This window comes from Castanea sativa, chromosome 9, assembly GCF_040712315.1.
Source record: "Castanea sativa cultivar Marrone di Chiusa Pesio chromosome 9, ASM4071231v1".
NCBI classification, from domain to species: domain Eukaryota; kingdom Viridiplantae; phylum Streptophyta; class Magnoliopsida; order Fagales; family Fagaceae; genus Castanea; species Castanea sativa.
In genome coordinates, this window is record NC_134021.1 from 9,637,883 (window position 1) to 9,652,842 (window position 14,960).

Consider the following 14,960-nt stretch of genomic DNA (forward strand, 5'->3'; position numbering starts at 1 on the left):
AGATCGTTTTCTATTAATTTTTTTTTGAAAAACAACTCTATCTCACAGCAAACTAACTCGAGAAAATTAGGAGATGTTTTTTAAACTCATTTAAAGTTGTTACTAAATATGGAAAAATGAAATAAATTTACAAAAAAATAAAATTTAAAAAATCACTTGTTTTTTAGAAAACAATACCTCCTAAACAAATCGATAAAAAAAAGTACTCTAATTACGATAAAACCATCAACGTTATATGAGTCATTTAAATAACTTTTTTATTATATATATATATATATATATATATATATATATATATATATATATATATTTTAATGGGAACTAGCCGCTAACCCATGCAATACACGAGAACTTAAATTGATTATAAAACTATACAATTGCATAAATTGCTCCCATCTGACTTGAATTTGAATTACAATTTGATGAAGAAGTCAAAACTTAAAATATTTGCAAATTGAAAAATTTATTGCCTAGGAATTGTTGAAACAAAACAAAATATATATGGCTACATAATAGAGAAATATAAGAGAAATATTAATTATCTTCAAAAGAATTACTCATTGTATAGTTGTTGAAATCTACCAAACATGTTCAGATATTGCTAAAACTAATGCAAAAAGTCAAATGTTAAAATTTCTAAAATGTCAAAAAAGTAATTTAAAAAAAAAATTGAAGATTCTAAATCTATAATTATTGAAACAATAGAAAAAAAAAATGACTACAGTCATTACACACAATATATAAATATAAGAGAAAGATGCCGTTGAAATAAGCTAGACAGTTTCATATAATGCAAAAAATAAACCCAGAAATTCAGATGAAATTAAAGAATTAGAAAATTCGATGCCTACAAATTATTGACACAAAGTATAAACAAAAAAAATATGTAACTACACATAGAGAAATATAAAAGAAAAATATTATACTCTCAAAAGAATAATCCATTGCTATAATTGTTAATATCTGCAAGAAAATTTCAAATGTTATAAAAGATTAACCAAAAAGTCAGCAGTTAAAACACAATGAAATTATTTAGATGAAACAATCTATTGGTGGGTGGAACCTAGCGCCAAGTTTACCCTAGGATAATAGCTTGTTGTTGAGACTTGAGATCAAAATTATATATATAATGCGACTTCTTTTTCTTCCACGCCAATCAAGCAGTCACCACTGAGAGCCATCTATGCTGGTGCCAATAATTTCTCCACCAAGCAGTTAGTCTCCCAAAGAGAGATAGAGTTTAACTTCTTGTTAAGTTTGGATTAAATAAAAATAATTTTGTTTAGAAAATATGATAATGATGAGTTTGAGTTTACGTTAGACTTGTTAAAAAAATAGAGTTTCACTCTTTGTTAAGTTTAGACTAAACAAAAATAATTTTATTTAAATAAAATGATAATTTTATTTATATATTAATGATAATGATGGGTTTAAGTTTAAGTTTTTTTTATTTTTTTTTATTTTTTTTAAGAAAGAGTTTAAGTTTAAGTTAGACATGTTAGAAAGATATAATTTTACTCCTTATTAAGTTTGGACTAAATAAAAATAATTTTATTTAAATAAAACAATAATTTTATTTAAATATTATGTTGATGTGGAAAATTGCGAGAGCTTCAGAGATTTCGGTTAATAATTTTGTTTTTAAAAAATGATAATGATGAGTTTGAGTTTAAATTGGATTTGTTAGAGAGATGGAGTTTCACTCCTTGTTAAGTTTATATTAAATAAAAATAATTTTATTTAAATAAAACAATAATTTTATTTAAATATTAATGATAATGATGAGATTGAATTTAAGTTTAAGTTGGACTAGTTAGAAAGATAAAGTTTCACTCCTAATTAAGTTTGGCTTCAAGAATGGTAGAGTTTCTGATATTTCTGTTTTGTATATATAAATTAGAATGGCTTAAACAAATCACATGGATCACGTGACTTTTTATTAATGCTGAAGAACTTTTCAAAATTCTGTCCTTCAACGAGAACGAACGAACGGGAGGCGAACGAACGAAGAAGAATAATTTTCAAATTGTAAGATTTTTCTTTTGGTTTAATTAATTAATTAATTTGTCTTTGCTTAGTTTTGTTATTCGCTCTGTTCTCAAATTGAACTTTCACGCTTCAATACAAGATTTAGGTAATCCTTTCATCAAATACTTAGTTTGCAATTCTCCACTGATTTATATGGATTCACTAACCGTTACATCCAACGTAAGATTACAAAACCGTTTCTAAATTAAACATTGGTGCCTTTACATGTCTGAGTAGAAAGAATTGTAGTATTGAGGTTTAGCAAATTATAAGACAGCTGAAATTTTACATGATATAGGTTTTTTTTTTTTTTTTTTGGTGATTGTATCAGTGTTATGACAATAGTAAAGCCTTTATGGTTGTTTATTGGGAACTAGAATCTGTGACACAGCTTCTAAACGAGTTATATGCTCAAAGATTTGACATGGGGGAGGGGGGTAGATAAAAGTGATTTGAATAATTGGGTTTCCTTCTGATAGTTAAGGATTCCAAATGAAAAGCTAATACAAAGCTTTAGTGGGTGTCTTTCTTCCCGTGGTGTGTGGGCCTAGGATGCACGGACACTTCATTTGAGGTGTTGTACCCATGCTGTATCTGTGTTGTAACGGTGTTCTATCTGCCGTATCATGTTATAATTTTTCAAAAATTGCTCATGTCACCATATCGTACCCATATCTGTACCTATGTTCATGTCTGTGTTTGTGCATCCTAGTGTGTGTCTTTAGGCCAGTGGAAGATCTGAATCTTGTACATCTCTAACGGAAACATCAGAAAGTGCCAGTTGAGCTACAAGGCTTTTGGTGTTAAGAAAGACCTTGACTAAAGAAAATTTTAGGAAAACGTGTATAATCGACTGGTGTTTTATGTGCATTAGACATGGCTGGATTGTGCCTCATATGCTTCGCTATCGTGTGGTGGCTTACAAATTGTGGTCCTGATCTTTTGCATGTTTTGGTATTATTTGGGTCATTGCTTATTTTGTAATGGAGCTTTGGCTTGTTGGATGGGCCCTTTCGGCAAATGCATTAATGGGAGAATTTGCAAAACAGTTCCCTCACTCATAATGTGGTGTCATTGGAGGGAGAGAAATGCGCCCTTACTTTGAAGGATATGAATAAGAATTGGTTAAGTTGAAGTTCTTATTGCTGAAGGCCCTTTATGAATGGACTTTGTGGCTTCCAGTAACTTCTCTAATGTGGATTGTTTCGGTATACATATCCTTTGTGCAAGTGTATTTTGGATATGCAACTTGATATGTTTGCACCCCCATGGACTTGATATGTTTGCACCCCATGGACTTGGTTCAAGAAATTAGTGCTTGGTTGATTCTTGCATTATGTCATGTTCTCCAGTCCATATTGGATTTGTATGTGATCTTAGGATTCGAGGTTAGAAGCGTATACGGTGCAAAACTCACTGTTTGTACCTTGAGCATTTTTTTGACAAAAAGAGATATCTTGAAGCCATTTATTGTGCATTTGGTTTAGCTATTTTTAGGTGCTTATGCAGTTTTTTTTTTTCTTATGCATAGCTTTTTAAGCCTCACTTTTCTTTTCTTTTTTTTTTTTTTTTTTTTTCTATATATGAGTTTGCTCTCGACCACTTTCAACAAATAAGCAAATAAGAGAAAAACGTAAAAAGCTAATCCAAATACTCATTTAGTAACGTTTTTATAAGTACAGAAACAAAAGTAGTTCCTCTGTAAAATTTCATGTTTTGATGCAGCTTTTCTGCTCTCTTTTTTTCCTGATAATTTGATAGTTGGGGGAGGGGGCACCCCTAAATTTCTCTGTTGGAAATACCAGGAAGTGCCATTTGAGCTACAAGGCTCTTGACTCTTGCAACTGTTACTTGCTTCTGTGAATGAAGGTGTTGTTTATGGTCTGTACAAATGTGAACTGGATAGTGGTTATGCAGGTCCACATAGGAGGTTTTAGGCTTTCAGCTATGTGTTTTATGCCTCTATGGTTTCACATATGGATGCATCTGGTGTACTCGTTTTGGAACATTGATTTCAATTCTAACTGGGGTAAACTTCGCAGGTGTAATTCTATCTGGTTTTAAAAATTGCCGTGGTTAGAAGGTCAAGATGGTTGCATCAGAAGAGAATAGTGCGTTATTCCCGATCTTCGTCTTGACTGTAATGTCTCTACCTTTGGTGCCCTACACAGTATTCAAGTTATTTCATGCATTCTCTAAAGAGAAAAAGAACATCCACTGCCAGTGCTCTGTATGCTTAAGTTCTGGAAAGTACCGCCAATCCATATTTAAAAGGGTAAGTCTATCTTCCAACTATATATTCTTTTCTTAATGTTTGTATTGGAGGATTTCTCTGATGGCCTGGCTGCATATTAATTGTTTTGGTTTACCTTACAGATCTCAAACTTTTCAACAGGTAGTAACCTGACCCTTGTGCTTCTTTGGATTGTCATGATGGTCTTGGTATACTACATTAAGCAAATAAACCATGAGGTATTTGGTACTTCATTTTATGATGCTCCATATTCTTTCCTTTGATAGCGTATGGCTAATTATCATTTACAAAGTCAGGCTGGTACTCATAATGGAACATATTCCTTTGTTTTTCACCTTTTCCTTATTCAGATACAAGTGTTTGAGCCATTCAGCATTCTTGGATTGGAACCTAGAGCTTCGGATTCAGATATAAAGAAGGCGTATAGGAGACTTTCTATTCAATACCATCCCGATAAAAATCCAGATCCAGGTTCAAGTTTTCCATATCTTCATCGTATTTGTTGTTTTCACCTCTGGGTGGCTAGAAATGTCCTGTTAAGGGCCTGAGCTTATGAAGTTTTTCTCCCTCTTTTGTTTCAGAGGCTCACAGTTATTTTGTGGAATACATATCAAAAGCTTACCAGGCTCTGACAGATCCAGTATCTCGTGAGAATTTTGAAAAATATGGACATCCAGATGGCAGGAAGGTAGTATTTTTTTTCCCTTCAATAACACAGGAAGAAACCCTTTTGCTAGGTTTTTTGTGTGTTGAAGTGGTGAAGTTGATTTACTTGAACATGTACCACTGAATTAATGTTATATTTTGTTTGAGTCAGGGGATTGAAATGAGTGTAGCTCTCCCTCTGTTTCTGTTAAATATTGATGGGGCATCAGGTGGAATACTTTTACTCGGGATTGTTGGAGTCTGTATCCTTTTGCCCTTGGTGATGGCTGTCATATATCTATCAAGGTCATCCAAATATACTGGAAACTATGTCAGGCATCAAACTTTGTCTGCCTACTACTACTTCATGAAGCCTTCTTTAGCCCCAAGGTATTGAATTTCTCCAGGCTGATATTTTGGTGTACTTATTTGTCAGTGTTCAACTCCCGCTAAATAGTCACTGTTGCTTTGGGTTTCTTGCATTGATGAAAAAATTGTGGATGTAATCAATAGGGTACACTTTTAAACCTTCCTCCAAACTTCTCTTTCTTGATGCTTTTGGCAGGCCCCTCTCCTTCCACTAAATGGCCTTTCAGGAGTTTGGCATCATATAGGGTTGGTGTCAGGCCAAAAGCTTTTCATAAAATGTTTTTAACCACCAAATAAACATTGGGGTAAGTTTTTGTTTTTGGAGAGGGCAAGTAATATCTTGCTTCCAACTTGTTTTTCACTCTTAAACAGACAATATAAACATAAGATTTTATCTGGTTTTACATTGCTACCAAACATTCTCATGGTTGCTATAGAGTTTATTCCACTACTGAGTTGTGTGTGTCTGATTTTTTCTTTTTGTTTTTCTCTTATATTACTTCACTTTTACAGCAAGGTCATGGAGGTCTTCACAACGGCTGCTGAATATATGGACATTCCAGTTCGTCGGAGTGATGATGAACCCCTTCAGAGACTATTCCTGTTAGTGAGGAGTGAGTTAAACCTGGACCATAAGAACATTCGTCAAGAACAAGCTAAGTTTTGGAAGCAGCATCCGGCTCTTGTAAAGGTGATTTGCTTTCCATTTTATGGCTATATCTTGCAGACTGGCACTCTGATTTCTACAGTTTTCACATTTCACTTGGGCTTACACGCTTAACTTATTACTGCTCAGACAATATTGTTGGTCCAAGCCCAATTGAATCGAGAGTCTGCTGCTCTATCTCCAGTATTGCTGGGTGATTTCAGGCGTGTGCTTGAATGTTCACCTCGTCTTCTTGAAGAATTAATGAAGGTATATTTATGTTACCTGACCCATACCCTTGATGAGTAACTTGCCCCTTGAAGATGCTTTTCATCTCTGAAATATTTGATTTCTTAGATATTAAAAAATTTCTCTGCATATTCTTTTCAAGTTACCCTGCATCTTTATACAGGTGACCACTATTTTGTTAAAATTCTATTTATGAGAGACTTTATTTGAGGATTTTGAAGAAAGTTAACTGTAGTGCTGTCATGGTTGATGGAAAACTTGGTAGTGCTCTATTCATTATCTTTTTTACCTATCTTTCTTAAGACAAAGGAGAAAACATATTGTTAAATCCTCTTTCCTGCTCTAAAAAAATTTGTGAACCTGTAGGTAATGGAAACCTCTGTGTATCTAGGCCTATTCCAGAATTTTGTGGATGACAAAGGCAATTTTTTTTTTTTTTTTTTTGTGGGGGTGAGTTTGTAATTGAAAATGTTAGCTTGGGTTCACTGCCAGCTTTTCTACTTTAAAGCTTCACTCTTTCTAGGTACAGTTGTACTATTACAAAGCTTTATTTTTTAAACAAAATAAGCTCATCCAAAACACTGGGAAATAGTGTTGGGTGTGTATCAGTTGGTTGCATCTTGACAGTTATCTTGATTTTTAACTTCTTCTCTTAAAGGAAACAACTATGTGCTTACACATGCTTCTTAGATGCATTTCAGTTTTAATTCTTCCAGAAGTTATGGTAATTTATATGTGCTTTATGAATACAGATGGCAATTCTACCCCGCACTTCTCAAGGGTATGGATGGTTGAGGCCTGCGATTGGAGTGGTTGAGCTTTCTCAAAATTTCATCCAGGTTATTTTTCCTGCCAGAGTTCAGCCCCCCTTCCCACTTTTTCTTTCTTCTCTTAGCTTGACATTTTGGAGATCATATGACTGTTTTATGCCTTCTTTGATACCACAGATTTGAACATAAGACCTACGACAACCACACAACACCCTTTTATCCCCTGAGCTTGCATATTGCTACCAACACCCCATCATTCAATTTGTTTTTGATATGAGCTCATTGTTTCCCCTTTCTAGAATAATTCACTTTGAAGACAATCTACTTTTCATGGTCAGCTTTTCTGTAATGCCATAGAAGTTGACATGGATTTTCATGTGATTCTAGTACCCTTTGTTCATTGTGCTACTTGTTTTCTGGCCTATGGTAACCAACTGCAACCTGGGAATTGCTAACCTGGTATTTAGATGCTTGCATGACACCTCCTGAAAATTATTTTTGGTTTGCTTATATTAATTTTGGCCTGGAATTTAGGAGAATGTTTTGTGCATTTGATTTTGCGGACGATCTTAGGACTTGATCCCTATTACGTATCATTTGGTATTCATGAATTGGGAATCCAAATGTTCAACTTTTAGTTTTCTAACTCTTATTAAATTTAGTACTATTCTTTTCATCGGTAGTCTTACTAGGAGTGCATTCTCTTTGCAAAACAATGATGCAGGCAGTTCCACTCAGTGCAAGGAAAACAGCTGGAGGATTTAGTGAAGGAATTGCACCCTTTCTGCAGCTGCCACACTTTAGCGAGGCCATTGTAAAAAAGATCACACGTAAGGTAAGGAAATTTCTTCATCTTCAGTTTTTTGCCCTCTCTTTGGGAAATTCATGTATCTCCAATAATATTCTGGTTTACTACCTGCACTAAAGCAACAGTTTAAGCTTGATCTCCTGTGATAAAATATTGGATAACAGACAGCATTCAGTTTTTCTTGGAAAAAGATGATCATCAATTCCAACAAATTTGATATGAGTTCTTCTACGACCCACTACTTTTTCTCAACCACTCACAATCTATCATGTCAGTGTTGTGGCAAAAAACTTGTGCCCCAAGACTTTCTCATTTGATATAGAGCCTGATTTGGCCATCCATATTCTAACTATTGATGTATGTTACCCTTACTACAATTATTGGTGGGCTGTACAAACTGCAGTATATTGAGGCTCAGGCTTTCCTTTTAAATTTAAAATTTGTTTCTGTATCCTTTTCTCCTCCCCTTTTTTTCCAACCTGCAAGGAGAAGGGTTGAAAAAGAGAGAGTGGAGGTGGGTTCTGTTAGTGTCTCAAAAACTTCATATAATTGCAGAAAGTGCGTTCTTTTCAAGAGTTTCAAGACTTGACCCTACAGGAGCGTGCTGACCTGCTGACTCAGGTTGCTGGATTTTCTGCTGCTGAGTCTCAAGATGTGGAGATGGTTCTTGAAATGATGCCTTCAATAATGATTGATATCAAATGTGAGACAGAGGGTGAAGAGGGAATACAGGAGGGTGACATAGTCACAATGCATGCTTGGATCACACTGAGGCGGGGGAATGGCCTGGTTGGAGCCCTTCCACATGCTCCTTACTTCCCCTTCCACAAGGAAGAGAATTTCTGGTTGCTGCTTGCAGATGCTGTCTCCAATGATGTTTGGCTGTCCCAGAGGGTAAGCTTCATGGATGAAGGTGCTGCGATAACAGCTGCAACAAAAGCAATTCAATTGTCAAAGGAGGGCTTAGGGTCTAGCTTGAAGGAGATAAATGCAGCTGTTAAAGAAGCTGTGGAGAAGGTGAGGAATGGATCAAGGTTAGTAATGGGGAAGTTTCAGGCCCCAGCTGAGGGAAATTATAACCTAACTTCTTATTGCTTGTGTGACTCGTGGATTGGTTGTGACAAGAAGACAACCTTGAAGGTGAAAGTTTTGAAACAGAGCCGAGCAGGTACAAGGGCAGGTGACTTGGCAGGAGAGGGTCTAACAGTGGAGGATAAGATTGAGGATGAAGAGGATGAAGAAGAAGAAGGCTTTGATGATTATGAGAGTGAGTACAGTGAAGATGATGAGGATGATAGGGGCACAAATACAAATGGGGTCGTGGGCAATGTCAGTGTCCATGAAGAACACAGTGGTTCAAGCTCTGATGGGGAAGAGTGAAAAGTTTCCTTTATTATAATTTTTTATTTATTTTCCCTTTTCATTCGAATACATGGAGCAGGCGAGGTATACAATTGTTCCTTTGTAATTTCCCTTGCTTGGCTTCCCAAAATAACAAGAAAACCCTTTACAGTTTCACTTCAAGTAAATCAATTTTGCATGGATAGTGTATGTTGAAAGGTTCAACTAGAAATAGGGTTCAAAATTGATAGATTCTTGATCCGTTAAACACGTCAGAATTCACATTTAATGTAGCCTGCTCTAGCTTGGATGTAGTTTGTTCAGGACTGAAGTAATAGGGTCTCTCTCTCTCTCTCTCTCTCACACACACACACATTAAAACTGAAACTCTTACATGTACAACAATCAAGTTTTAGTCCCGATACTGCTTGTGTGTAACAGAGTAAAATCCTCCTCTCTTTCCCCTGCTGCTGGTGCAGAGATCAGTGTTGTTTTATCTATGGGCAAACAGGGGCTTTCATTCTGTCAAATAGAGCTTGGGTTCATCCTTCATCCTCATTGAATTCAGCACTTACCCTTTACTTACTCATTTGTTGCTTGTTTTTCGTTTCGTTCCCCCTGGTCAAAAGACGAATAAATAACTGTATGACAGGAATAACCATTAGCCATATTAACGCCCCACCGCCCCCAAAATGTTAAACCATGAAGGCAGAATATAATGCCAACTTAGCCTAGTCAATTATTCTGATTTTCCCATAAGCCCTACCTGCAGCTATTCTTTAAGAACTTGAGAACATCCCAAAGCAACAATACTCATGTATTTAAGGATAATGCAATGTGTCAATTTCCCTTTTATTCTTAATAGCTAGAAAGTTCATGTATTATCCATATATCTGCATTGCAGAAGAATTGGACTAGACAAGTCCAGTATTTGTCAATATCCTCCAAATAATTTGTATTAATTGTGATAAGATTACAAATGATATAACTGAGTCAGTTAGTTTTTTCTGGACTCCCATCAGCTGACAAGGAGTGACTTCCATCCTTGATCATATGCTTTGCCAAATTTAGAAAGCATATAGAGACACTTTATTATGAAAATTCATCGCAAATTTGCAAAACTATTTTGCCAAAATATCAGTATCACGGACGATCTTCTTTGAGGGGAGCACAATAGCAGCTACTGGATTTTTCTCTAGTCCGCCACCTTCATCAATAATCAGCCTTAGCCCTTCAACATGAAGCTTCCCGTGGTGACCACTTACCACAATGATTGGATCCTCAGACAGTTCCTGTGGGATACCAAATGCCAAATATCTAAACTTCAGTTATATTCCATATAAACTGATGATACAATTATATCTCAATGAAGTCACAATGCAATTCCCTAATCAAGTAGGGTAGTAAGTAAAGGAACAACTAAGGACTATCCTAGAATAAATAAGGCAGCAGAAACAAATTTGGTAAGGCGGATCAGAGGTATAAGAGAGTGACATCACCTTTGGGATATCCCATACATTTTTCCTCCCGCTAAGAGCCTCTACCTTGGGAACTCGGGTGTCCCGGGACCTCAAAAATTTCAGCTGCTCTTCGACGTTTTTGTCTCTCTCTAAACCAGCATGCACAGCAATCAACTTACAGTGTGTAATTCCATTCTCAGTTTCCACACAGACATCATTCTGGAAAACATGCATATCACCAAATCCCACAATCTTTAACATTTCTTCGAAGAGTTTAGATCAATTTACAATCAACTGGCTTAATATTGCTCATAGTTTACAGCATGTTATGGGGCTTTTGAAAAACAAGAAAGAAAAGCAACCAAAACAATCCTGACCTCTTCGTGCACCCAGACCAAATCAGCAAGAAACTTCTTGTGCTCATCAGGAACTGCCTTAACCAAATCTGTGCACAATAAGCTCAAAAATTAAAACAATAACACAACAGTAACAATTGCATTTGAAAACCACTAATCATATACGATATTTCTAGAACTAAGATTTACAATTCCCAATACTTCAGGTGTTCAGCACGATAATGCAAGCAGAGAAATGCTAAAGCTATTTCCAATTATTGCCAAAAAAACTTAAAATGCCAATAAATGTAATTGGTGCCACTTCAAAAACATACTAATAAATAAATTTCTTGAATTTTTTTTCCAAATAACCTTGAATAACAAACAATTTAGTTAGTTGTTACGTTTCAAAACAATTTGGGAAACTAGCATCTCGAGTGTCTAAAACTCGAGTTCTAAGATAAAACTCGAGTTTCTAAGTCTCGAATTGTAAGTGGTGGCATCTAATGTGGAAAAATATCCATGTGGAACTCGAGTTTTTAAGACTCGAGTTTCACCATTTTATTTTCCTTCTTCTTCCTTGCGTTCTTCGACGCTGCAGCTGAAGACCAGATCATCCAATCGCCCACCCAGCGATCGACCAGATCGGAGCTCCAGAAGGCCCCAAATTTGGGGGCAAATTTTTATTTTTATTTTTTATATATAAATATTTTTGGGAGATATTAAAAACATTTTAGTTTACATTTTTTTTTTCACTATTAAGAAGGGTCAAAGAATTAAGTAATGCTAGAGATAGAGATAAGACAAATTGAAATAAATAGGTCTTACAAATAGACATGTTACTACATAACTTTTATACAAGATAAAAATTATACTCTAGCTTAATCTAAGTGTATATGTATGCAAAACTCTCTTATAGAGACTTAAATCTCAACCATTGCCCCCCCCACACCCCACAAGAACTTACACTTGTGGAGTGGTCACTGCACCAAGGGTGCGTGGTGATCTCCATAACTTTTATAATTTGGTGTGACAATGAATATGATAGGTGGATTTCAACAAACTATTGAATGTGTTTTTGAATGAATATTTGTGATTAGTAATATATTTTTGTAATTCTTATGTTGTAAATTTTATTATATTTCTAGTATTTTTGTATGCCTCATGTTATTGATCACATTCATTACAACACCAGTTTGTAGTAAAATTTGTTATAACTTTAGCATTTAAAAAAAAAAAATCATATTAAAAAGTAAAAAGAATGGATTTTAAAAAAAAATTATATAAAATGCTAGTTAAATATTATTTAAGTGATAACATAAAAGTCCCATTTGAAGATTTCACCTTGGCCTCCGAAACGCTTGGGCGGGCCCTATTCTTCCTCTGTTCTTCGGAGAACCAGATCATTCCTCTTCAGATCTGTTCTTCATCAGATCGTTTTTCCTCTGTTCTTCTTCAGGTTTGTTCTCCTTCAAATACCAAAATCAAGTCTGAAAGACTCGGTTTTGCTTTTTAAAACTTGAGTCTATAAGACTTGAGTTCTATTTGGCATCATATTTCTAACTCACCAAGTGAAAATCGAGTCTTTAACCCTGAGTTTGCAATATTCTTTCAATCGCATGTTAATCTATGATATTTTTTCTCCTCACTATACTAGTCTGCAAATTAGCTCTAAATTTCTTAATCCAACACATAAAAGACACGCATTTAAATCCTAACATTGAACCATATACCCAAAACAGAATTACCACTTTGCATTGAGAAATCAAGAATCAAACAAATCAAACACAAAATCCCATATTCCAATTTCCATCCAAACAACAAAAGACACACCGTGAACTCAATCAAATCAAATAACTTAACGAAGGGTCCCTTTGGTTAAGGCATTTTGGGAGCCTAAAGTACATTTAAAAACCCAAAACTTCGTTTCACGCTCATTTTTTAATCCAAAAAACCGTTTTGCAACAGATTATCCAAAGCACCCCAAAACCAAATCAAAGAACCATAACAAGCAAAACACAACAAACCCACTTCGCATTAGATGACCAAGAGCCAAACAAATCAAACACACCACATTTCCCAACACCCAATCAAAAAAAAAAGAAAAAGAAAAAAAGAGATCTTTTCCATACAAAACATACCAGAAGATCCATGAGGAACATCATAGGATTCAAAAGTGGGTCCAGCATCGTAGATAGAACCTTTATACTCAGTCCCTTTAGCAACGTTAATCTTTTCCTTAATATTCCCACTCCATCTCCTACCTTGCAAGTGCATATCCTCGTTCCCATCACCTCTATACCAACCTTCTCTCTCCTCGTTGTCCTCGTACTCTCTCCAACCCTCCGAGAAGTGGGACCCATCGAGTGGCTTCGGCAACACGCCGAGGAACGCCGCGAAGGCGAAGTCGTGGTTTCCGGACAAGAACACGTGGGTCTGGTTCGGGTACGAGGAGCGCAAGGAGATGAGGAAGTCGATGACGTGGCGGGTGTGGGGTCCACGGTCGCAGTAGTCGCCAAGGAAGATGATTAGTGCGGCTTGGAAATCGTGTGGGTCGATGTGGGATTGGAGGTTGGACCAAAGGTTTTGGAGCTTGGTGATGTAGCCGTGTGTGTCGCCTATACAACAGACCACTCTGGGTCGTTCGGAGATTTGTGTTTCGGTGGTGGTGGCTTCTGAGTTTTGGTCTGACATACTTTTCTTGATTCCTTTTTTTTTTTTTTACTCTGCTTTGTATACTGTGTTTAACCGTACATATAAGAAAAGTTATGAACCCTGCCAAAACACTGGTTAGTGAACTATTTTTTAAATTTTTTTTTAAAGAAAAGAAATCAAAAATTATTATTTTAACAATTTTATTTATTTATTTTTATAAAAATAGCATCAAATTTTATTAAAATAGTTTATTAACAAAAATTCTAGAAGCTACTATAAACCTGTAAGTTTGTGTATCTGATGGATTTTGTTTGTGGTTATTTATGCAAGAGGATTGGAGGATGAGGTTTTGTGAAAAGTTTGTCTGTTTGAGAATTCAAAAAACAAAAAAATGTATTGATTATAGCCTTTATTGGTAATATTATATAGCCTTTACAGGATAAATTATAAGGTAGTAACTAAAGCCTAAAACATAAAAAGCTGCTAAATGTATATATTTGGAGGTGGAATGCTGTGTATTGGTAATCTGGGAAAATTTGTATGGGTAATTGGGAAAATTTTTAGGTACTTCTAAAGTACAAAGAAATAATGTTTTCTCTTTTTATATTTATGATGGATTCTACTATAAATTTAATGAATAGATCTCACCATGAACGTGAGAGGAGAGAACACTATTATCCCTACTCCGGAAGTACATAAGAATTACTCGGTAATCTAGATTTGGTGCAATAATATTGTCAGAGTATTCGTATTAATCCATACAAAAATTCAAAACACCCAATATAAGATTATCTATTTTACATTTTCTTTTTTTATACACAACAACCATTATCTATTTTTTTCCTTCATCGTTAAGATACGTAAAGAAAAAAAAAACTAAATACAAAACAAACAGTATCGTAGTAAATTCTCTCGTTTGTAGCTTAGAGTGACTTTGAAATTCACACCCACAAATATTCAAGACAATTTAAACTCTTGCATTCTTAGTCCATCTCATCAATATGAATTATTTTGGGATTATCATCTTAATATCTTTCATCTTATAGAAACACTTTCAAAAATATGGCTACACATGAACAAAACGAAAGAGAACCAACTGAAAATATCAAAGCTATTCAAAATATGTGACAGTAAAGGCGAAAATGCACTTTTCGTCCTTACATTTTGGGTCAATTTTCATTTTAGTCCCAAAATTAATTTCGTTACAAATTTCGTCCCTAATAAAAGAAAATCATTTTTAAAATGGTCCCTGCCGTCAACCCATTGACGGAAACCTCCTACGTGGCAAACGGAAGGTCCTGCTTGCTGACGTGGCCATTAAAATATTATTAAAAATAATTATTTGAAATTTTTAAATGCCACATCACATTTTAATTTTTTTAAACAAACCACGTCAAAAT

At 35.1% G+C, this 14,960-nt stretch overlaps 2 protein-coding genes across 3 annotated transcripts; one reads left to right on the forward strand and one right to left on the reverse strand.

Moving 5' to 3' along the window:
• Positions 1-1,921: 1,921 nt before the first annotated feature.
• Positions 1,922-9,424, forward strand: LOC142610300 (dnaJ protein ERDJ2A-like). Of its 2 annotated transcripts, XM_075782085.1 has the most exons (11): positions 1,922-2,028; positions 4,071-4,303; positions 4,405-4,500; positions 4,633-4,753; positions 4,864-4,970; positions 5,100-5,317; positions 5,810-5,987; positions 6,093-6,212; positions 6,944-7,030; positions 7,686-7,796; positions 8,325-9,424. In XM_075782085.1, the coding sequence occupies exons 2-11, from the start codon at positions 4,118-4,120 to the stop codon at positions 9,147-9,149; spliced, it is 2,049 nt and encodes a 682-aa protein (XP_075638200.1). In that variant the 5' UTR covers positions 1,922-2,028; positions 4,071-4,117; the 3' UTR covers positions 9,150-9,424. The 2 variants fall into 2 exon arrangements, with proteins under 2 accessions (XP_075638200.1, XP_075638201.1); XM_075782086.1 differs by lacking the exon at positions 1,922-2,028 and having other exon boundaries at positions 4,242-4,303; positions 4,424-4,500.
• A 504-nt stretch (positions 9,425-9,928) lies between these two features.
• LOC142610301 (tyrosine-protein phosphatase RLPH2-like) lies at positions 9,929-13,676 on the reverse strand. The gene is made up of 4 exons (XM_075782087.1): positions 13,047-13,676; positions 10,948-11,015; positions 10,610-10,789; positions 9,929-10,402 (listed from the first exon to the last, which is right to left on the reverse strand). The coding sequence occupies exons 1-4, from the start codon at positions 13,597-13,599 to the stop codon at positions 10,232-10,234; spliced, it is 972 nt and encodes a 323-aa protein (XP_075638202.1). The 5' UTR covers positions 13,600-13,676; the 3' UTR covers positions 9,929-10,231.
• Between the last annotated feature and the right edge of the window lie 1,284 nt (positions 13,677-14,960).